This window comes from Mustela lutreola, chromosome 6, assembly GCF_030435805.1.
Source record: "Mustela lutreola isolate mMusLut2 chromosome 6, mMusLut2.pri, whole genome shotgun sequence".
NCBI lineage: Eukaryota > Metazoa > Chordata > Mammalia > Carnivora > Mustelidae > Mustela > Mustela lutreola.
Window position 1 is genome coordinate 143,786,247 of NC_081295.1, and position 25,276 is coordinate 143,811,522.

Here is a 25,276-nt window from a genome sequence, read left to right on the forward strand (position 1 = left end):
TATTTGAGTACCTATATTGCCCATATCTGGTACCTTTTGATCTATAGTATTTTCAGATACCTTTAAATAGGTTCTTACTTTGTTAGTTGAACTAGTTCGGGGATGAGTATTTTAATACATATTTATGAGAACATACTTGTGCATGATGAATTTAAAAATGTGGAACTTTAGGTGACAAATAGTAGGGGTCGCCTGTGCAATCTTTATACTTCAATCCCATAGTGGTTTTTTTAATTCCAATATAATAAACACGCTATGTTCTGTTAGTTTCAGTGTACAATATAGTGATTCAGCAGTTGGATGCATTACTCAGTGCTCATCACGGTAAGTGTCCTTTTAATCCCCTTCACCTGTTTCACCCTCCCATATTTTTTAATTTGTTTCAAAACTTTATGTATGAGATTTTCTGTTAATGAAGATTTATAAGTTAGTAGGTCTGTGTTTTATGACATTTTCTTTGTGTGTTAAAACCTGTGTGGTTCTCTTTCCTGACTGTTTGCTACGTCATAGCCTGCTGGTAAATTCCAGCCCTCCCCCACAATTCTATTTCTGTGTCTTTCCAAGAATTTTTAATGTACGTTGTTGCCTCTCTGTTATATTGTAAAAGTTTAGTTATGTTGTATCTTGCATTGTTTAAACCTTTAGCCTGATGATGTGTGGTCTCAGACTTGGGATGGGAGGGAACCTAAATTCCACTTAGCTTCTAGTTTTGCTTTTCTTGTCAGAGCTGAGGTTCTTGTTCAGGAATGCTCCTGGCTTCCGATTGCTTTCCCATGCGTTCTTCCATTAGGAATATTAACAAGGCTTTTGAACCCACTCTGGTTGGTAAAACTTCACTCACATTTCACTGAATGCTCCAACAACTGCCCCGATCTTCCGCTTGAGGTGGGCTTGGTTGTGCTCTCAGAACCTGTTGTTGTGGACATGTTGACACTGGGTTCTCGAACGTTCCATCGTGGGGCTTGTTCTTCCCCTCAGGTGCTTGTCCACGTTCCCTGCTTTGGACTCACGTGCTGTCACTCTCGTGTATCCACATTCCATATGCTTTATTACTTCCCAGAGAGTTGCTACTCATTTTGTTTTAGCCACATGTTCATCACGCTTTTCCCTCTTCACTTTGTCTTACATATTCAGTTTCCCATCTAGGATAATTTTATTTTACTTCAAGCATAGTCTTTAGTTTTCTATTAATGCAGGTCTGTTATGACAAATTACTTCAAGTATCATTTATTAGAAAATGTCTCTTTCGTTTTCATTCATGGGGAAAAAAAAAGAAACAACTTCTGCTGAGTATAAAACTAGAGTCTTCTAGCTTGGCAGTTCACCTCCCTGTGCACATTGCTGCCATCGAGATTGTCACTTGTGAATCTAATTACTGCTCCTTGGGAGGTGATCCATCTTCATTTTAATGTATTTTCCTGAAACTTTTAAGATTTGGGGGCCTTGGCTCTGCCTTGCAGTTTCACAGAGGGGCAAATAGGTCTGATTTCTCTGTATTTCTCTTGTTGGTACTCCGAGGCACTCCTGAATTCGTAGAGTCCTGGGTCTGGGGGATGCCCAGTTATTTATGGTCTCCCGTTCTGAGATTCCAGTTCCAGTCTTTGACTTGTCCTTTGTTCTGGAACATCTCCATTTTGCCACCTTTTGTCTCCGCTACTCTATGCCTTGTTGTTTCTCTTGACTCCTCTCAGTCCCTGGCGTAATCTGAGCTTACAGCCAGGGAGTTCTAAATTTGCGTGTACTTTCCAGATCTGTCATTTACATTTGGCCCCTCAGACACGCTCTCTTCTTTACTTTCCCATTTTCCTTTAGAATGTTCAATATGCTTTCAATATTAATAGCATTAGTACATTGATTTTGAAGTCTCTGTGTATCAGTTCCAGTATTTTGGACCCTCGTCGATCTTTCGTGATACTGGTGCTTTCATTCTTTTCTTGGGTGTCCGGTTATCTTTGAATAGTTAGACATTCTAGTTAAGAAATCTTTGAAATGGTTCAGAGCTTAAGTAGGCATCTTCCTCCAGAGAAGAGTTTGCTTCTGCGAGGCTCGTAGGAGAGCTAACGATCCCATGTCAACTTAATTCTATTTGGGGTCTTTGATTTTTCTGGGCCACTGGAAGTAAGTTGCTGTTCATGTGAAACTTGCTTGGTCTACATCCAGTCCTCTCTTATTTCTAGAATAAAATCCTTCAGGCTCTCAACCGGGAACATGTAGATTTTCACAGGGACTCCGTGGATGACATTCCTGGGATTCTGTCATTTATACCCTTAGCTGTTTTAGATTGTCAGAAGAACTGCTCGGCCATCTAGCTGCTCCATCTGGACAAATCTTCCCTGAGCAAAAGGAGCCCAAATGCTGAGTTCACCTTTTTGGACTTTACCCTCCCCTAGCTCTTGGCCTGCTAACTTTTCACTACCTTCCTACTGTTTTGGCGCCTTTAAATTGATAATTTTTTAATTAGTTTAAGCTGTTCTATTATCCTCAGAGGGCTATCATTTGAATTACTTAATTACTTAATTCTCTATTACCATACAAGGTAATACATTTAGAATATCAACCCGACATCTGCCTTATATGTTGCAATATTTCCCTTTTTGTCATTTGCTTTTTTCTATGTAGAAGAGATTTTTCTGTTTTTTAAGATGTTGTTTATTTATTTGAGAGAGAAATAGCCTACAATCAGAAGGAGGGAGAGGAACAAGCAGTCTCCATGCTAAGTGGAGCTGGACACTGGGCTTGACCCTATGACCCTGAGATCATGATCTGAGCTGAAATCAAGAGCACGAAGCTCAGCCAACGGAGCCACGCAGGTGCCCCAGAGTCTCTCGTATATACTCAGAGTCTTTCCACAGTTCACTTCTTTCTCTGGTTTTATTTCTTACATTGAATTAATGGACTTTGTGTGGAATGCAGTGTTTGCTCAGAATCTACTGTCTTTTTTTTTTTTTTGGTTCCATGTGTGAAACCATATTGAAAAACTCTATCATCCTTTCCCCAAGATTTTGAAATATGCCACTTTTTTGTATACTAAAGGCACATATATGATGGGATCTTTCTCTGGGTTTTCAGTTTAACCATTAATCTGATTTTGAGAAAATACTGTTTAATAATTTAATGCCTCTCTCTGTTGGTATCCTTATATCATTCTTTTTTATAATTTTATTACCTAATTTAGAATATTCTCCCAAGCAAAGATTAGAGTCGTGTCACATTTAAAAAAAAAAAAAAACAATTTTTTTATTGTGTGAAATTTTATAAAGTTTAGAAATTTGAAAATAACTGAATTGATAAACTACAAAATATTCTTTCCAGGAGCATGGTGTGTTTCTTTGTTTTGCAAGGCTTTTTTTAAATCATTTCAAAAAGCTGGTTTTTGTATGTTTTGAATATTTTGTGCCAAATTTATTTTTAGGCATCTTTTCATTTTTGTTGCTGTTTCTAATAGAATATTCTTGCCATTATATTTTCCAACTAGTTATTTTTGGTACAAGTGATAAGATTGATATTTTTATGTTTTCGGTAGACATCTACCTTCCTGAGCTCTTTTTAGATATAGTAGATTTCTGGTTATTTCTGATAGGTTCTGTGGGAAACCATTAGATTATCAGCAAATAAGTCTACTTTCTTCCTTACCATTATTTACATCTCACTTATTTTTATTGCCGTTGCGTTAGCTTGGTCACCTAAAGAACTGATTAAAAATCTTAGTGATTATGGCAAAAATCCCTTCATTGTCCCATGGTTCAAAAGAGAGTTCTCTAGTGTTTGATTTTGAATGTTGTGAATCGTGGATATGGTAAATATTCTTTGTTGTGTTTTCCTACTTCTCTAAAGTTTGTTTTGATTTTTCTGATTTCTCTGTGACTTCCCTTCTGACCCCTAGGCTGTTTAGAAATATGTTGTTTAATTTCCAAATAGTTGGGGGTTTTCCAGATATCTTTCTACTGTTTATTTCTCTTTAATTTTATTGTGGTCAGAGAACATACTTTGTATGTCCTTTTAACCTTTTTGAGAAATTACTATGAAAGTAGCAGTTTAAAAAATACTTATAGTTTTGTAGGGCAGAAATTGGACATGGTCTCACTGGGCTATAATCAAGGTGTTAAGGGCTTTGTTTCTTTTTTAGTCTGTAGGGAAGAATCTGTCTTTTGATCATTAAGATTTTGGCAGAATTAAACTCCTGTGTCTGTAGGCCTGAATTCCTCCTGTCCTTGCTGGCCTTCCCAGCTTCTAATGTCCACCTGTGTTCCTTGGATCCTGGCTCCCTTCTTCCGTCTCCAAAGGCAGCAGTGGCCAATCAAGTTTGTCACACGTGAGACCCCTCTATCTCCCCCACGCCCCCTCGTATTCTTCTGTCAATTGATTAAGTTAGAAGAGGTCCTGTGATCATCCAGGATAGTCTCCCCATTTTTATGTCCATAATCTTATCACCTCTACAAAGTCCCCTTTGCATATGTAAGGACACGTAGTCTCCAGTTCCCGGGATTGGGGTGTAGACATTTTGCCGAGCCATTATTTTGCCTAACACACTACCCTATTGGAAAATGCAGGGTCACACTGTGCGATATTTTAAAGTGATGGAATTTTTAAAAATTCTTTTACAAATGTTCTTTTATTGTTACCATTTTCAGACCTCTTTATATATGTAGATCCAAATTAAGGTTTTAACATTTCAGTACAGGCCAGCTGGCAATGAATGCTCTCGGCTTTTGTTTTTCTGTAAAAGTCTTTGTTTTGCCTTCATTTTTGAAAACTGTTATCTCCTGATGGAGAATTCTGGGTTGGCCATTTATTTTTTTCTTTCAGTAGTGTGAAAATGTCACCACACAGTTTCTGTTGAGAAGTCTGCTTTAATTTTTAATCTTTGATTCTCTATATGTAATACATTTTTCTAACTTCTGGGTACCTTCAAGATTTTGATCTTTGATTTTAGGCACACTGAATATGATTTGTCTAGGTGATTTTTTTTCCTTCTTTTCTTTTTCTTTTATTTCTTGGTTTTTCTTCTCATCTTTCTTTATTCTTACTCATCAGTTGGGGTTGTCTAAGTTTCTTGAATCTATTTTTGGAAAATACTTGCTATTATTTCTTCACTTCTTCTGCGGTATTTTTTCTTCTCCTTTTGTGATTTCATTGATATGTTAGATCATTTGAGATTGTCCTATGGGCCTTGAATGCACTGTTCTTGTTTTGTCCTGTTTTGTTTCTGTGCTATTTTTCTTCTTTGTATTTCTGTTTGGTTAATTTTTATTGGCCTATCTATAAGTTCACCAATTCCTTAGTTTTGTCAGGTCTATCAGTGAGTCTATAAAAGGCTTTGCCGGTCTCTATTACTTTGTCTTTTATTTCTAGCATTTCCGTTTGGCTTCCTCTGTTGTGTGTTTAAATTCCCATTTGTGAATGCACATATCGATTAGAGTTATTTTAATTACCTCTCTGAGAGTTCTGGCATCTGAATCATCCCAGAGTCTGGTTCTTCTGTTTGTTTTGTCTCTTGACAGTGGATGAATAATGCCTGGGTCTTACTGAACTTTGGATATTGTGTATATATAACAGTAGTTATTGAGGTCAGTGGTTTTTAGTGGATGGAGATGGGCACTGTTTTTCTTCTCTCAGGTGATCAGGTGGGGAGTGGAGGCTGTTTGTTCAGGAGTTGGGCTGGGTTTAGATTTTGGTGGTGGTGTGTGTATCTTTCGTGTTCCACCCTGATTTCCAGTTATTCTTGTGATGGCCTCCTATTTCCTTGTGCTTATAGGTTAGGGGTCTAGAAGGTTTTCTTCAGTTTAGTGCTCCATGCTCAGCTCTAGATGCCCCTGTCATTGTGGGAGTAGAGTCTCCACTTCTTTACCTCCTCTAGCAGTGGACTGCTGCTGCTTCTTCCTCATTACCAGGCAGGTAGTGGGGGTTGGTGAGGATTGCTGTCTTGTCCTGCTCCAGCCTCAGTCTTAGGTTCCTGTGCTTCCTGACCATCTCTCATGGTAGCAGACCTCTCATTTTATTGGTATGGGATTTTGGTCCCAGGACAGTTTTCTGCTTCCCCTGAGATAAAGGGTTTCTTCTTCTACCCTTCACCAAGCCACAGTGGGTTTTACCCATGCCCTGTGGTATATGCTGCTCTTTGCCCAGCAACTTGAAGTTTAAGGTTTTTACTCCACATTAGAGAAGCTCTCAGGGCGTTGGGGTCTTTGCATTTTCCACAGCTCCGTGCGTCTCACGGAGACCTGCTGTCTCTGGTCTCCCTGCCCACTGTGTGAGTTCCTGCCAGGGGGCTCATGGGAGAGAGCCTGGAAGTGAGTGTGGATTCCCCTGGGTCTGAGACCAGGCTAATCCAGCCCATGCTCAGCTCTTAAAAGTTTGTTATAGTTTTAGATTATATTTTCTTGCTTGTTGGAATAACTTTCATGTCTCCCTCCACATGCCTTTCCCTTCTTGGCCCCAGGTGAGCCATTTCATGCATCTCTGCATGGGAGTTCAGGCTTTGGTTGCTCGGTGACTTCAAATTTCTGGTGGGCTTAAGAGAAGTTATGATTTTTGTGATATCTCTAGCTTTTTTATGTTATTATGCTGGGAACAACATTCTTTTCAAGTGTCTGCATCTTGAAACAGACTCATCTAGCTTTATTTTTTAAAATAAGGAATGGATGTTGAATTTTGTTATCATTCACTCTTATTCAAAATGGTCATGTGAATTTCTAAGTCACCCTTCCTGACATGATGAATTATATCAATAGGTCACCTGATATTAAATCCACCCTTTATTTTTTCTTACTTGAAGAATTTTTTCATTAGCAAATATTTCTCTGATAATCTATTAAGGGCCAGATACATAGAGATGGGTAATAGAGAGTCTTACAGATTTGTATTCTGATCAAAAGGGAGACAAAAGCAACATGTAAATAGATAAATAGGGCAGTTTAGATTGTGATTTAGATTAGGAAGGAAATGAACAGGGTGGGTGGGCAGTAGGGAGTAACTACTCTAGATTGGGTGGACAGGAACAGGCTAGAGGTAATACTGGTGTTAGGCACTAAAGGTTGAAAATGATCCAGTTGCTTAAAAGAGTTGAGAGTAGGGAGGGCTTTTCGGGAGCTGGCAGGTACAAATTCCCAGGGGCAGAAAGGAGATGGGCCTGGTGGAAGATCAGGATGTTCACTGGTGTGGCCGAAACATACCGAGTACAGGGGAAATGTTATGAAGGGAGATCAAAAAGGTAGCCAGAGCCAAATGGCCATGCCATTTCTTCAGCCAAGTTACATGTTTGAATTACATGAAGAAGGGGAAGAACCTGGAGATGAATTGAAGGAGGCCTCCTCTTGCATGCTCAATAAAAGTCACTATTCCCACATCTACACGGTTCCTCAGAGGTGATTCAGGTTCGAGTCCAGACCACCGCAATAAAGCAAGTATCTCAGTAAAGTGAGTCAAGTGAATGTTTTGGTTTCCTAATACATATAAAAGTGATGTTTATTCAAGTCCATATATCAGTGATATCATATAATAATTGTCTTTCTCTGATTGATTTTTTTCACTCAGCATAATACCTTCTAATTCCATCCATGTTGTTGCATATGGCAAGATTTCATATTTTTTTGATAGCTACGTCATTTTCCATTGTATGCATATATACCACATCTTCTTTATCCATTCATCAGTCGGTGGACATCTGGACTTTTTCCATAGTTTGGCTGTAGTAGATATTGCTACTGTAAACATTGGGGTGCAGGTGTCCCTTGGATCACTACATTTGTATCTTTGGGTAAATACCTAGTAGTTTCATTGCTGGGTTCTAGGATAGCTCTACTTTCAACTTTTTGAGGAATCTCCATACTATTTTCCAAGGCAGAGGATCATAGTGAAACAAGATGAAGCCAGAGAGGGAGACAAAGCATAAGAATGACTCTTAATCTCAGGATAGAAACTGAAGGTTGCTGGAGGAAAGGGGTGGCTGGGTGATGGACACTGGGGAGCACATGTGTTGTGGTGACCACTGTTTATTATATGAGACTTACGAATTACAGACCTGTAACCCTGAAACAAATAATACATTGTTTGTTAATTTTTAAAAATCACAATAATAAACTCATTACAAGTTAAAAAAAAATAAAGTAACCTGCATTAAACGTGAATGAGTTTGATAAAATTTAAGTGTTCTCTCACACTTAATGTTTCCAGCTAGTAAACTTCCAGTTTCATTATTATTAAAAAAAAAAAAAAAAGATGTTTACACTCCACTGTAGTCTAGTAAGTGTGCAGTAGCATTATGCCAAAAAGTAGTTTAAGATATACTTAAAAATACTTTATTGCTGAGAAATGCTGGCCATCTTCTGTGCTTCCCATGAGCTATAGTCACTGATCACAGCTCTGCCGTAACAAATACCAGAATAACAAAACAGTTTGAAATACAGCAGGAATGACTGAAAAGGGACACAGAAACATGAAGTGGGAAATGCTGTGGGAAAAATGGCACCAATCGACTTCCTTGATGCAGTTGCCATAAACCTTCAATTTGTTGTTGTTGTTCGTTTGTTTTTTAAACTTATCTGCGAAGTGCAGTAAAGCGAAGCCCAATGACGTAAGATGTGCCTGGGAGCCTCTAGTATAGTTGTTTATCTCACATTAATTTTTTTGTTATCTGTCTCCCATTTTCAGTCTCTCCGTGCTGACTTTTTCTTCCTCTTTCTAACCACACTCAGCGCCCCCTTATCCCAAAGGAACCTTCCCATGTCCTCTTCTGCTGATCCTGGCGCCCAGCCTCTCTCCTTCCCTTCACAGCCACTGCTCAGACCGCGCTCTGTGTTTGCAGGCCCCTATCACTTCACCGTGCCCGCCCTCCCTCCCTCCTGACCCTTCTGTGAAATGGTTTTTCACCATAACAATGTCCTCCTAATCCTGGTGACCACCAAACCCAGAACCCTCTCATTTATTCTATTCGTCTCCGAATGGAAGATTTAAAAATACACTATTGGCCATGTCTTCCTTCTTCAAAGTCTCTAAACCCTGACTTCCTGGGCCCTTCGCTGTCGCATGTTTTGTTTTATCTCTCTTATTACCCCTTGTTTCTTTTCATTTCTACTTCACCCTTAATAGATTGGGATTACCCAAGGTGCTGAGTCAGACTTCTCTATCTACCGTATATGCTCTCTGGCTTATCATTTATGTCCTTTTACAAAAACAGTTCTCACTGTGTACTCCCAGATCTGTGCCTCTAGCCCAGACTTCTCTCTAGGGAAAGAAAAGAATATGCATCTATATTTAATAGATCATAATTTTCGTATTGCTATGTAATCTTTGTAATTATTTTAAATGGATGTGTAATGTTATGTTAAGTGCCTCTGCTGTAATTAGCCTAACCATTTCTCTGTTGAAAATTTCTAGTCCTGGATTTGCAGCTACACTTTATAATTCTACACATGTTATTGAGTTTGAGATTTGGTGGGATGGAAAATGAATTGCTTTTTTTCCCCCCTCCCAAACTAGCTCAGGCCTCCTAGATAAAGATGGGAAAGTCAGCAGAATCTTTGGCAAAGCTTTCTTAGGCTTTCTTGCTTTGGATAAGCTGAGAGGCCCACCATCACTATCCTAGTTCAAGGTAGCATTATTAACCCTTGCATGAACTCCTGAAAGGCCTTCCACGTGGTCTCTGTGTCCCCCAGGCTCCTTACTCACTAATACAACAGACTCTCTGTTATTACAGAAGAAGTAGTCCTTGTGTCCCCAAGACCCCAAAGACCTTAAAGTTTCTCACACTGATGTATCTCTGAGTAAATCTGCAAAAGAGATTCACCTTCAACCAAGGCAAGATTTTAAACACACTATAACGTTGTGGTTCCCAATACCTACCATCAGCCTTGGGAGGATTTTTGCCATATTTAACTGACAACTCAGATGCTCTCTGGAGCCAGGAGATGTGTTTGTTTTCATTCTGTTATTTTCCAGAAGGAAACTGGAAACCACCTAATGATGCTGTTCTATACTCCTTGGTGGTGGTCTTCAAAAACAATAGGAGCCCTAATGATTATCAGGCTTGTGCCTTGGGAAACGAAGTGCTGGTGCCTTAGCTACGGAGAACTTGGGAACTATTCCTCTAACCATTCACCTGTCCCCAGCCAAGTGGCCTTTTGAGATCTGGCCAAGCTGTTCCATCCACCTGCCTGACGGAGAACTGGCTCTTTAGTGAAGCCCATCAGATCAAAGCTTCCAGCAGTAGCAGTGCTACCAGTTTCTGTCCCTCTCCTCAGCATGGTTTGTCTGTGTTTATGAACTCCTTTTTGGGTGTCCGACCTGGGAATGCCTCCGAGCTTTTGCCTGATTGTCAGCCATTTCTAGGAATGCGCTGGCCAGGACACGAGCCGCAGCAGTTGGTCGCTCCATTCTTGAGCCTTTCCCACCCTTTCCGGTTCTGACGATGTGTTATCACTGTGTAAGGAAAGAGGGTTGTGTTTGGCACAAACAGGGCTGTGTGCACCGGGCATTTCCAAGCCCCGTGTTAGTAAAACACCAGTGGCCCAGGAACCATACGGTAGTAGCAACTGTGAAGCAGGCTCTGTACTTGGAGCAAAAGGTGGGCATGTGCGCGGGCCCGTGCAGAGTGGGCATATTGTCAAGGCACTGCCCTTCCACTGCCTTCCACCACCTACCCCATTGTCTGCCTTTCTCTCGCATCCTCTAATTAATTTTCAGTTTAGTCTCCCATAATAACAAATTGCCTTTAAAATTATTGAAAAGCACACGTGTTGAGGGTAATAGCCGCTCCGTTCCCACTGTCTGCCCCGACTGTACTTCTGCCTTGAGGCGTTCTGGTCTATGCATCCTCTTAACTCAGTGGCCCACAGTAACTGTATACCAGATGTTGTAGCCAGTGACAGTAGTTGATGATGGTGCTCTCTGCTGTAGATCAGGAGGCAGGAGAAGATAACTCTTGTCACTCTCTAATGGTAGATTTCAGATTAATCACAATTCAAAAACTACCCTGAGTGCTTCATTCTTGAAGACCCAGGGGTCTGCCGCTTCGTTCTGCCCCAGGCGTTGGTTCCCACGAGGAGGCTTCTCTCTGTAATTCCTAGCCAGATGGCTTAGCGGTCCACTCTGTGCACTCCTGCCCCAAATCTTGAGAACCAGGAGGTGGAAGGTGACAGTCAGTAGTGAGACACACAACTTTTTCAGCTCCAGCTCTAGAAGGATAGTGCGTGTTCAGCCCAGGTTTGCCTGGTACCCTCCCTCTCTTGACATTCTCTCTGATCCCCTCCACTGTCCTCTCCCATCACAACAACAACAAAGTCCTTCGATTTAGAGACTGATCCAACATGCAGAGTCACCCCCACCCTCAGTGGAATGGGCTTCATTGCTTGAACAAGGAGAGTAAACCCTGTTAAAGGAGACCTGACAAAATCTTAGAAGAGTGACCATAACTCAGAAAAGTACTGTTAGGAATGTACTCTCCACTGAACGCCACCCCCTTCGTCCCCCACGATCTCAGGCAATAGAAAAGTAGAACACAAAAAGACCACTCAGCCTTAGAGAAACTATTACCTCGGAAACAGAAGTGTTTTCATTGAACTTAATAATACCATAAATTTATTAAATCAACAGCTCAAACGTAATATGAGACAAAATGAGATGAAATGGGAAATACAGAACTAAGGGAACAAGATGAGAACAAAACAACGTTCACCCAAAACTAATAAATTTGAAACAGTAAGGAACTTAATGACCTGAAAATTGAGTTACTGACATAGGGAAAAGCTTTAGATAATTATAAAGAAAGCAAAAGAAAATGGAAGCAATTTAAATCATCATAAGGGTGGTCCACCATAAAGGTTATTGGTGTCTGTAAAGTAAAGGAGCCTACCCCCAAAGAAAAAAATTTGGCCAGAAAAGATCTATTTGAAGATATAATAAAAGAAAATTTTTCTGAAATGAAATACATCTCCTTACAGAGAAGGTCATTGTGTTCTAGGGGGGGAAGAAAGGTTGTATAGAGACAGACCCTGAGCTGACACCTAGTTATTTATCAGACTTCAGAAATAAAGAATTTTGCAGACATTGAGCCAGAAGAAAGGCAAGTGACCCCAAGGAGGGGAGGCCATCAATTAGGCTGGCTCCAGGCTTCTCCACTTTAGCATCATTGCCAGAAAGCAAAGGAGAATGCAGAGTCTTGAAAGAAAGAATTGATGTATTTAGCACCAAGTAAGTGTTAGAATTCAGCTAGAGAAACCAAGAGTAAACAACTATGCAAATAGAATGTAAGTGTTATACACTTTGACAAAAGATAGTTGGTCTTCATTTAAAATTGAAACTTATAGTTCAGAAAATCTGTTTAAAATATGTTTTTTCAAAAGCTTAACTTCAGAGGAATTTTTTGGGAATGTAGTGTCTCAATAAAGAAATATGGATTTAAGTGGAGTTTCTCCTTTATTTTCACTTTAGCTTCATTTTAAGTACAAAGTTAAATTTTACTCTTTCTGTTTAAGACACACATAGGAGGGTGTATAGAATCCCTTTAAAACTTGGTGTGGTATTTCTGGGTGTTGTGCCTGTGCGTTGAATTTTTGCATTTTCCTTTGGAGTGTCAGACATTGTTGAATTTTTTTTTTTTTAAACAAATAACTTTATCTGAAAATAAAAGCTTATTCCAAAAACTCTGTTCAATGTAACAAAATAAAGCCGTCTACCAACCAAGCCTCCAGTTGTATAGGTCTTGGGTGGGGTTTGGCATAGGCAGATCTTTAAGAAAGCTCTTGTGTTTCTGAATGTTCTGACAGTTTGGAACTGCTGCACCAGCAGTTTCTCTTCTCTGTTTTTATACATGTTTTGGCAGCCTGGTAGCTTTCACCTCTCTTACAACCCACCTTCACGCTTTCTGGAGACAACTAAGGAAACTGCTCACCCAGGTGACGAGCATGATTTTTCATTTCCACCTGTTTGCTTGGCGTGGTTAATAAAAGGCACTGAGTGCGCCATGAGCTTCATTACATTCGTCTTGAAAAGGGAAAACCAGTGGGAAACATTTTATAAATGAGTGGATTGGAGCATAAAAATGATTTGCTCACCATCATTTCTTATCAACAAGCCTGATACTTTTTCCCCCTATTTTTCTTAGCTCAAATATTTTAGTCACAAGGCATCACCCCCCGCCCCCTTGTTTTTTGCTCTTCTGATTATGGTGGGTAAATATATCTTTGGCGTATTTGTAATGTATTTTTTTCATTCATTAATCTATGACAGCGTATAAACTGATAATCACAAGATGACTAAGATATTTTTTTATCCTATGTAAATTTTTATCTTCAGTTATATAAAGTGGTTATTATGGTGTAGGCATTTTGGTCTAATGTGAATTTCAAATATATACATTGCAATAACTATTTGAAAATATGAGGAATTAGAGTATTTGACTTTTGTATAAATAAATAATATGAGCCTGAATAGTTTTTGTATGAGTGCCCAAGGATCCAGTAAATGGAAACAAATGAAATTATGGCAATAATCACTGCTCAAAAATGAAATAGTTGACAGAGATTGTGGGTGGTCAATGCCATTTAAATACCGATTTACTTCCAGCACCACCAGAAATGGTGGTGGTTTCATCCCTTCTCTCCTGGAGTCAGCTCTATCTACTTTCCTGTCATTAATGACAAAGAAACAAAGCTATTGAATATTTTGCTCAGTTAAAATGGTGATTTTCTTTTTAAACTAAGGGCCATTACAACATTATAACTTTCAAATGATATTGGTGAAGAACCATAAATAAGTAGATTTTTTTACTTTCATAAAGTTTTTGTTCATTGATAAAATTTCATGTTAGCAGTTCTTCATGTTTCTACCAGCTAATATCTCATGATCATCTGAGGTATGTTTGCTCTAAAAAATCATTGTATAGTGGACTTTTTTCTCACAAGAATATCAATATTGCATGTTTTAGAACAGTACTTCTAAAAGCTTGCTGAGAAGTTTGCCTTGAAAGATACTAAATGTGAGAAGACAGTCAAATACCCAACATTAAAACACTGAATTTTCTTCTTTGTGGGGCGGGTCTCTCAGACCATTGTGTAGACACCTCCGCTGTCAGGCGAAGGAGAAGGGTAACTTTGTTGTTGAAAGATCTGGTTCTAGGACCTTGGTGACAGAGGTGGTCAAGAGAGGAACACAGCATTCCAGAAATGTACACTAAGGTCTTGGCATGATTGTTTGAATAGGTTTTGATTGCCAAATTCTTAAAATTGCCAGACTGTTCGAATACAGTTTTATCCAAAGTAAGCTCTCCCTGGACTACCTTCTTCAGTTGTCATAACAGTCTTGTGATTGTAATCTTAATTTTAAAAATATGTCTAATCATTTTACCAATTGATATCTTTAATTTTTTTTAACAGAAATCTTAGAGGCTGGCATTAAAGCAACTTCAGAGTCACTTAAAGGTGTGAAACGGAAAAAGATTGTAGCTGAGAATCACCTGAAAAAAATACCAAAATCCCCACTGAGGAATCCTCTTCAGGCAAAACATAAACAGAATACAGAAGAGTCCTCTTTTGCTGTCCTCCAGAGTGCTTCAGAGTCTCACAAGAGACAGAATCCTAGTCCCATAAAGAATGGGAAGCAGTTTACCAAACAAAATGGAGAAACCCCTGGGGTAGTGGCCGAAGCCCCTAACTCCGAAGATTCTCTCTCCCCAAAGAAGCCCTTGTTCCTGCAGCACGCGTCTGAGCTGCGGAGATGGGGATCGGAAGGCTCCGACCCCGCCAAGTTAGACTTCCTGGACACAAAATGTGACTCTGGTTCTTTGTCAGGTAAAACCAGGACTGACCATAGTGAATGTATCTCCTCCACTTGTAGTCCTACTTCTTCCTCTTATACAAACACCGCATTCGATGTCTTACTGAAAGCAATGGAGCCAGAACTGAGCACCTTGTCACAAAAGGGCTCATCTTGCGCAGTTAAGATAGAAAAACTGAGACCAAATAAAACTGTACGACCCCCTTCTCAGTTAAACAGCAGCTCAGTGGAGGCCCCAGATCAGACTCCGCAAGAATTTGTTTCTGAACCACAGCCTTCTCCTCGTACCTCATACACCGTGCATGTGTCTGCTGCTCAGAAGAATGAGCAGGTTGCAGTTCAGTCAGTTTCTCATTCACATAATCAACACGAACACTTTGTTTCCAAACCTAGCCAACAAAATCCGCCGCTTCCAGCGTGTTCAGGTTTCACGAGGTCATTGGTGAACCTGCAAAATCAAGACAATGCCAAACTTGAACAAGTTTATCATATAGCAGTGACGTCATCTGTGGGTCTGACTTCACCTTCCAGTAGAACTCAGGTTACTCCTCAAAACCAGCAAATGGATTCTGCTTCCCCGATGTCAGTCAGTCCAGCCCATTCTACACAGTCAGCGCCCCCGCCAATTTACAGTTCAACTCCTGTCGCCTCTGTGGTTAACCACAGCGTGGAGCAAATGTGCAATCTTCTTCTGAAAGATCAGAAGCCCAAAAAACAAGGAAAATATATTTGTGAGTATTGCAATAGGGCGTGTGCAAAGCCTAGCGTGCTTTTAAAGCATATCCGCTCCCATACGGGGGAGCGACCCTATCCCTGTGTCACCTGTGGATTTTCATTTAAGACTAAAAGCAATCTGTACAAGCACAAAAAATCCCATGCACATACTATCAAACTGGGTCTTGTCTTACAACCGGATGCTGGTGGTTTGTTCTTGTCCCAGGAGTCCCCCAAAGCACTTAGTATCCATTCAGACGTAGAAGATAGCGGGGAGAGCGAGGAGGAGGGGGCTGCTGACGAAAGACACAACGACCCAGCCTCCATGGACCTGCAGCCTGGGCAAATAATGAAAATGATATCAAACTCTGAAGCTTTACCGAAATCAGGTTCTGTTCCCAGCAATCCAGACCATGTGGTGGGTGACTTTTCACTACAGGACAAAGCTTCCGAATCCCAAGCTGTGACAGAGTTACCAAAAGTTGTGGTCCACCCTGTCAGCCTGTCCCCGTTAAGAGTTGACAGCCCAAAGGTTACTGATCCCAAGCCTGAACTGTCTAGTGCACAGAAGCAGAAGGACCTTCAGGGAACCAGTGTCCTGTCCCATTCAGCCTGGGCCTCCTCCCTGGAGACTGACGAAAAGTCCCGTCAAAAGGGGGACCTGAGTCAGCCAGAAGGAAAGCAAGAACCACACGTCGGAACGGTACATGCCCAACTACAAAGGCAGCAGGCTACCGACTGCCCCCAAGAGCAACAAGGAAAACTTCTGAGTCCTCGGAGTTTAGGAAGTACAGATTCTGGTTACTTTTCACGTTCTGAAAGTGCCGACCAGACAGCGAGCCCACCGACTCCCTTTGCCAGAGCGTTCCCTGCCGTGGAACAAGACTCATTAAATAAGAATAACGGGCCCTCTGCACCTCGCCTCAGTACCCCAGCACCTTCGACTCTGTCAACAAGTGAGAAAGCCTTGCTTCTGCCAGGCCAGATGCGCCCACCCTTGGCAACAAAAACACTGGAAGAACGGATATCAAAGCTTATCTCCGACAACGAAGCTTTGGTAGATGATAAGCAGCTGGATAGCGTGAAGCCACGGAGGACCTCTCTTTCACGACGTGGAAGTATCGATTCCCCCAAGTCATATATTTTTAAAGATTCTTTTCAGTTTGATTTGAAACCAGTGGGACGGAGAACAAGCTCAGGCTCTGATATACCGAAGTCCCCTTTCACTCCGACTGAGAAATCAAAGCAAGTGTTTCTTCTGTCCGTACCTTCCCTTGACTGTTTGCCCATTACAAGAAGTAATTCTATGCCCACCACAGGTTATTCAGCAGTTCCTGCCAGCATAATACCTCCCCCTCACCCACTGAGAGGAAGTCAGTCATTTGATGACAAAATTGGCGCGCTCTACGATGATGTCTTCATGTCGGGACCTAACACTTCTGTGCCCCCCAGCGCGCATCCCCGGACCCTCGTCAGACAGTCAGCAGTCGAAGACTCTTCCGCAAATGAAAATCACCTTCTCGGTCCTGGACAGTCCTTGGATGAGAGCTATCAAGGCTGTGGGGCCCCTAGTGACGCTGTATCAGCCAGGAGCAAGTCGTCGGCCCCAGGCTCACATTTAGAGAAAAAGAAGTCGCATCAAGGGCGTGGGACAATGTTTGAGTGTGAAACCTGTAGAAACAGGTATAGAAAACTGGAGAATTTTGAAAACCATAAGAAATTTTACTGTTCAGAGTTGCATGGGCCAAAAACAAAGGTGGCTGTGAGAGAACCTGAACACAGCCCCGTGCCTAATAGTACCCAGCCTCAGATTCTGCACTACAGAGTTGCTGGTTCCACAGGGGTGTGGGAACAGACACCCCAGATTAGAAAAAGGAGGAAGATGAAAAGTGTTGGAGATGATGATGAACTTCAGCAAAATGAAAGGGGGGCTTCTCCCAAAAGCTCTGAAGGCCTTCAGTTTCAGAATTCTCTGGGCCCCACTTCTACTCTGTCTAAGCACAATATTGCAATAACAAGTGACCAGCAGCATAGAAACATACAGTTGCAAACTCCCCAAATCCAACTGGTCGCCAGAGGCCCCGACCAGATCATGGATCCAAAGCCGTCCACCATCACAGAACAACACCTAAGTTCAGCTACCCAGGACAAGACAGAGTTAAAGAGACATGGAACTGGCATCTCAGTCATTCAGCATACAAACTCACTGAGCAGACCCAATTCATTCGACAAGCTTGAGTCTTTTGAAAGAGGTTCCCCAGTTTCCTTCCATGAGCTGAATAGAACAGTGAAGCCCGGGCCTCTGAAAGTGATAGGAATTTCCTCAGAGGAAGGCCACCCTCCTCAGAACACATCTCACCCTCACCAGCCTGTGCTATCATCAGACGCTCTGAGAGGAGAACTTCAGGACAGTTTGAGAAAGAGTTCAAATGAGCGACATGTGTTAGGACAGCCCTCCCGACTAGTTCGGCAGCACAACATTCAAGTCCCAGAGATTCTGGTCACAGAAGAGCCAGATCGGGACCTCGAAGCCCAAGGCTACGATCAGGAAAAATCAGAGAAGTTCAGCTGGCCTCAGCGTAGTGAAACTTTGTCAAAGTTGCCAACCGAGAAGCTGCCACCCAAAAAGAAGAGGCTCCGTCTTGCTGAGATGGAACATTCTTCAACAGAATCGAGTTTTGACTCCACTCTGTCCAGGAGTCTAAGTAGGGATAGTAGTTTGTCTCACACTTCCAGTTTCTCAGCTTCGTTAGACATAGAGGATATTTCTAAAACTGAGGCTCCCCCCAAAATCGATTTTCTAAACAGAGCAGAGTTCCTCATGATTCCAGCTGGCTCAAATACACTCAATGTTCCTGGAACTCACCGGGAAATGAGGCGTGCTGCCTCAGAACAGATCAGCTGCATGCCAACATCCATGGAGGTCTCTGATTTCAGAAGTAAATCATTTGACTGTGGAAGCATAACTCCACCTCAGACGACACCACCTATTGAATTGCAGCCCCTGACGTCCCCTTCTGGCATGGGGGTCACCGGGCACGTGCCTCTCTTAGAAAGAAGGAGAGGTCCACTGATGCGGCAGATATCTTTAAACATAGCTCCAGATAGTCATGTGCCTCCCGTGAACCCACCATCTTTCCAAACAGTTGCTCTTCCCGGTGTGAACGCAGCACCATTTCCAGGCCCCCAGCTCACTAATGCATCTTTAGCCGAGTTTCCTGCAAACACTTTGCACTCACAGACTCAAGTGAAGGATCAGCGAACAGAAACTTCCAGTTCCACCTCTGCTAACATCTTTCCTGTTCAACAGCTTTTTGGTATCAATTTGTTAAATCACATCCATGCACCCCTTAGTCACCAAAACACACAGATGTCTCTGCAGGTGTCTACACAGAGTGTCAAACCGGATGCAAGCCCCAGTGTATGTGTATCTTCTAAAAGTAAAGATTGCTTTGCTCCAAAGTACCAACTTCATTGTCAGGTTTTCACTTCGAGCCAGTCTTGCGCTTCCAGTCCTGTACTTTCTTTGCCAAAGCCAGTTCTTTCAGATCCCACTGGGGTTGACCATCGTGGGACTTCATTAGCATTATCAACCAAATTAATGGATGCCATGCCTAATTCATGTGTCCCGCCCCCACTGAAGCTCGGGCCCCTGGGTGGTCAGGCGCAGAAGGTGCCAACATCGTTTGCATTACCCGTGCACCTGCAGAGTAACGTTCCAGCATACTGTTTTACCACTGCCACGCCTCTGCCACAGATCCTGGTGACCCAAGATCTCTCCAACCCGCCAATTTGCCAGGCTAATTGTAGCATGGTGCCAGTCAACGAAGAACCAAATTCCATGCCAAAATTGCAAAAAGATCACCAAAACGCTTTGCCAAACCCAGAGAAGGAACTCGTTCGTGAAAATACATTTTCAGAGAAGGGCCAGAATTTTTCTCCATCAGCTTCCTTGTCCATAACCCAGAAAATGTCTATGGGTAGACTTTCCCCTCAGCAAGAATCTTCAGCTTCAAGTAAAAGGATGCTTTCCCCAGCAAATAGTTTAGACATTGCTATGGAAAAGCACCAGAAGCGAGCTAAAGATGAGAATGGGGCTATTTGTACAACAGAGGTTAGACCCTTGGAGCCATTGAGTTCCAGACCTGGTGAAGGTAATAAACAGAAGAAACCCATCTTGGTGAGGCAGGTTTGTACTACAGAGCCTCTTGAAGGTGTGCTATTGGAACAGGGTATTTTTTCTCCACCAGAAATTGGTAGTGAGGCTGTTAATTTGACAGATGTTTTACCAGCCGATCAGTTGTCATCCAAACACTCTAACTCTGTAGTCACAGAACCTAGAAGCGACCCACAAGAATTTGAAAAGATCAAGTCATCCACATCGCTCACTCTTACCGTGAAAGATTCACCTGTCCCTGCAGAAAACCTTCACATGTCCCCTTTGGAACATGTAGACAATAACCAAGAAAGGAAGTCTCCAGGGGTTAAAACTCAAGGGGACAGAGAGAACATCCCAGAGCAAAGTCCAGCTACGACCAGCACACTTTTAGTGTCTGATGTGGGAGACACACGGCAGCTGTCTTTCCCCAGCCTGAAGACCTCAACCAACTTTACATGGTGTTACCTGTTGAGGCAGAAGGCATTGCATTTGCCTCAGAATGACCAGAAGACTTCAGCCTATACTGATTGGACAGTTAATGCCAGTAATCCAAACCCACTTGGTTTGCCTACAAAAGTTGCTCTTTCTCTCCTTAACTCCAAACAGAAGACCGGAAAATCACTATATTGTCAAGCAATAACTACCCATTCCAAATCAGATTTATTGGTCTATTCGAGCAAGTGGAAAAGCAACTTAAGCAAGGTACTTGATATATCATTTATCTTCAGAAATAGTTTGTGCAATGTCTTGATGCCTTTAAATGTTTTAATTGGAAGTTGTATCTTAATTTTGAATGACAACTTGTGCTCTGTAAGTATAAAGTTATCTGAAAGAAAGGATGATAAATTTATCCCGGGAGTTAGGCTGATAAGGGTTACATGGAATCCTTCAGTGATTTTATCTTGAAACATTTTGAAAATAACTTGCCCTGAGCTGAATATTGAAGTCCTTTAGTAATGGTGCAGAGAAGCATGGTTTTACGTTCATCTTTCTCTTATACTAAGTGATAGGAGATTATGTTTATGCTTTGTCCCTGCTAGTGCAGAGGAACAGAGGTGTGACTTATCAAAGAGTGTTACATTTCATCTTGAAATGTAATCAGAGAGCCATTCATACTTGTCCTGTGTGCCCTGACTTCTTTCGCCTCAGCATGCCAGTCTCAACTCCCGCCCAGTGTTGGAATCTTAGTACTAGAGAGCAGGGTCACGAAAAGGCTGACTCAGACACGGGATAATTGAGTTGATGTGCTCAAGACGTAGAGTAAGGTCATAAAGCTATAACTTTGGGTTATTTATGGAATTTGTTTTAGTAGAATTGTTGGTTTTCTAAAATGGGAAAAATCATTGAAATGAGAATAAATAGGTAAGGGGATCGTGCTGGACTCTGGCCATTCAGAATTAGAGAGTAAGTCCTTGACCTCCACAGGTTCACAAGTGTGTATAATACAGGTTCTTAGATATCTACATGCTTTTCAAAAAGGAAGTATTTCAGTATCCCAGATACTGGGAGGTACATCCAGTTTTAAGAAGGAAGTCTCTAACTTTGCCAGTAGGTCGAGGAGGTGTGGATACAAGGAAGAGATTCTGAAAGTGGAGATACTTTAATGGAGTCTTAAAAAGAAAGAAAGAAAGAAAGAAAGAAAGAAAGAGTAGGATTTTTTTTTTCAGATAAATAAGAATGAGAAATTTTAATAGTCTGCTGAAAAGATATTAGAAGTCAGAAAGAACTTGATTTGTTTTAAAGAACCTTGAGGAGTCTGCTGTAGCTAGAAGATGTAAGTTTGAAACACCATTGGCCTTCAGGTTGGAAATATGGGTAAAAACCAAAGAATGTGCATGGTGGTGGTGAGACATTGATGCTTTTTCAGTGAAGGAAGGTGCATCCAAACCATTCAGAACTTAATTTTTTGTTACCCATACTTTAGACCAATGAAACCATAATCTTGGAAGATGAGACCTGACTGTAAGAATTTAAACAGAGCTTCATGAATGTTACTATGCCTATATGAAGTGACTCTCCTCAGTCCCAAGTGCTGTGGTAGAAATGCCTCTGGAAATGTGTATCTAGGTTTGGAGCTAGGCAAGGACTCCCAGTGGATGGTGTTGGAATTCCTTGGTGTGTTGGTGTAATTCATGAGCTTGCTCAGAGAAGGCAGAAGGAAGAAACAGCTCAGGATGGATCCAGGATCATTACTACTTACAGGGTTGAACACGCAGGAAACTGAAAGAGGTTGTTCATAGAAGAAAGAAGAGGACTAGAAGAAAGTGGGATCGCATAGATCAAGGAGGAAATTTCAAGGAAAGTTACTCAGATAGAGAGGTCAAATAAAGGTCACATAAAGATGAAGACGAACATGGTTCCTGGGCTCAGAGGTTCTAATATTGCTAGCGACTTGGGTTGTAAAGGCAGGCGGTTGTGGAGGACTGGGTGCTGGAAGTGCTTAATTCCCAACCCAGATGTTACGATTCAGAAAGGACAGGAAGGGACAGGTCTTGAAGGACAGGTGTTTTTAAGAGAAACAAGGTATCAGCAACATAAACTAAACAGCACAGGTGGTCAAGTGTATAAAGACCAACGACGGGATAAGGATTTGGGGGTGTCTAGCTCATTGGCAATTGGTGACTAGAAGCCAGATTCGTGAATAAGAAAGTGAGCAAAAGACAAATGGAAATTAGGTGTTGAAAATAAGGTGAAAAGTAGAATTAATGTTAATAGTATAAAGTCAAGGAAAGGTATGTGTGTGCATTCTAAATTGTGGGGAAACCCGATGTGTTTGTCAGGAAAAGAAGAGCCCGATGCATTTTTGCCTGTCAGGGTCAGCATCATGACCTCCTCGCACTACCTTCCTGACCTGGGCCAACAGCTTTGTTTTATTCCTGGCCTTGAAAGGGCAGGGGCTCCCCGGGGTGCTCCTTCTGAGGCTACGCGGGCCCTCTGACTGGGTGCACACTTTCTCTTCACTTGCTGGCAATAAGTCAGCTCAGCACAGAGCTGTCTGCTTGGGCATGTGGTTTGAAAAAAGGGCCCTTGATCAGAAAAGTCTCACCTCATGCTGGATTTGGCCAAAGGATGGGTGTTTGAGCCTTGGCTGTTGAGCTTGACCTTGGACAAGTGACTTTACCCTAAGAGTGCCTTTCTTCCCTGGGTATAACCCCTGTGCTGCCTGCTGCACAGGGTGTGTGAGGACAGGGGCTGAGAACAGGACACTAGTCAAATCCTAAGGTGCTGTCGCTGTAAAGTTTCCACAGAAAATGCACATACAATTTATCATTTTGACGTCTATTACCTTTTTCTAGAGACATAATTATTATCAGGCCACAGCCTGACTTCTGACCTGGCTGTCTCTCACAGTTATCAGCATTCCTGAAATTTTAAGAAGACACAGAGAGGAAACGTAATTATGGTTTAAAATAATAGGGAAAGGGGAGATTCTTGGGAAATGGGACCCCTGCTTGACAGAATGCACAGTTACAGTGCCTTCCGGTGAAGGGGATATAATCCTGTCTCTCAGGAGTATGAGACAGGATTATAGCAAAAAGGGGAACAGGCTCTTTCCCATCTCCAAAGAGTAAAGCTCTTTGAGGAGTAAAGAGTAGTGTGAGCGGTTGGTCAGTGGATTGTGGCGGGTTGTTCAGACAGGTTACGGCCATCAGGTTGCTGGGGGGCCACAGAGAGACTAAAGCTGAGGGAGGGGAGAAAGCAGATGTCCTCTAAACATGTAACTTCCTCGAAACGCATCCCAGTAAGTTAACTACGTATACGGTTCTGTGCCATGTTTTAATTTCCGAGTGAAACACTAGCATGTTTGTGTTTTCAGTTTTATTAAATTAGTTTCTCTTTTTTTTTTTCCCTTTCAGAGAGCATTAGGTAATCAAAAGTCCACAATAGTTGAATTCAGCAATAAAGATGCCTCTGAAATTAACAGTGAGCAAGATAAAGAAAATTCCTTAATCAAAAGTGAACCAAGAAGAATTAAAATATTTGATGGAGGGCAAGTACAAATTTTACTTTTTAAATGTACATTTAAACATACTTTTTAAATGTACATTTGCTTTCATGTGAATGAAGACTTACCAGTGCCAATTTTACATAAATGTTGCAAGGTTTCTTAGCTTATTAACAGAATCTTCATGGCAAAATATATGTTATATTGTCATGTTAAATAATTCCATTTTGATCAAGAGAATATTTAGGAAATATCATAGGTCCTAGGAGGCAGCTAAGAACTGTTTTCAGAGTACACTCTGGGTTTCACGTCGATTTACAATAAGGAGTGCCTTGGGAAATCTGTTGTCAGACGAATTCACTGCCTATTTGATGCCTTTGTGTATTTGATAGTGAGAAAAACACATTGTAAAAGCTGATTGTAGTTGTGGCGAAGCCAAGAAATATTTCAGTATGTAGAGTTGTTGTCATTGAATTTAATAATAAAGAACACTCTTGAACCAGTGGCTTAGGAGGAGGGAGTGCTATGCTAAAAATTAAACCTAGTATTTGAATAAGGTTGCTTGATTAGAATTAGTTATTAGCATATTAAGTATTGATGCAAAAACCTGGAATATTCTGTTACTTACATATATGTGCATAAAATTGTATTGATTGAGCATAAAAACTGTGACTTGCTGTGTTTTGTAAGTTGAATTCTAATCATCATTATTTTCTCAAAGACATAGTATCCAATCTCCCTATTTATTTTTTTTCTTTAAATTAGATATAAATCAAATGAAGAGTATGTATATGTCCGAGGCAGGGGAAGAGGAAAGTACATATGTGAAGAATGTGGAATACGTTGTAAGAAACCTAGTATGTTAAAGAAACACATACGGACCCATACGGATGTCCGCCCCTACCACTGCACTTACTGTAACTTCTCCTTTAAGACAAAAGGTATGAGATGACATTGCTTCATGGTCCTTTTTATATGCATTGAGTTAGTAGAGCTGAGACCCAACTTTGCCTACTCTTTGACCAGGGATGCAGTAGCTTAAATTGACTAATATAAATATGTCTTGTCAACATGGTAGACTTCTTTCTTTATCTGTCTCTAGACCTCTGAGGGAAAAAAAAAGTTTTTTTTTAATTATACACTTTTACATCATATATAATAAATATGACATTTTAAGAGGAGAAACTGCCCTTTTTTGTTTTACTCCCCAAATTAGAGTTGCATAACACGATGACTAATACATTTCAAAAATACTTTGGGGCTGAAGAAGAGAAAGAAATTTTCATGATTACCAGTAAACTCAAAAAGATTGAAGAAAATTTTTAAATAATAACTGTAGTAAATGTATAATGATTATGTTCATGTTTTATTATCTAATTTTAGACATGAATAGCCATTTCTTTTTTCCATGATGCTTTTTGTTTTATACCCCAATTCTATTGAATTTCAGCTTCACAAAATTGCTGTTACACTATTTAATGTGCATAGAACTCTGAACTAGTCATTAAAATTATATTTAGTACTCTTTTTGTATTCTTTATATGTTTTTATTTAAATTGTAAGTCCTTATTGTAGTTAAGGTAATTTTGCCCTCCTCAGATTCCCCACTACATATAATGAGTACACGACTTAGGAAATAATGCTGGCTTTCTCCATTAGGCTCTTGCTCATGAATCATTATGTAAAAA

General features: G+C 41.1%; 1 protein-coding gene across 4 annotated transcripts in view; it reads left to right on the forward strand.

The window, feature by feature from the left end:
• The window catches only part of HIVEP1 (HIVEP zinc finger 1), a 140,806-nt gene that overhangs the window by 86,298 nt on the left and 29,232 nt on the right, over positions 1–25,276 (forward strand). For all 4 annotated transcript variants that reach the window (XM_059179257.1, XM_059179260.1, XM_059179258.1 and 1 more), the window contains exons 4-6: positions 14,370–20,344; positions 23,500–23,633; positions 24,354–24,529. In XM_059179257.1, coding sequence (XP_059035240.1) covers positions 14,370–20,344; positions 23,500–23,633; positions 24,354–24,529 — 6,285 coding nt within the window. The remainder of the gene's footprint in view (positions 1–14,369; positions 20,345–23,499; positions 23,634–24,353; positions 24,530–25,276) is intronic.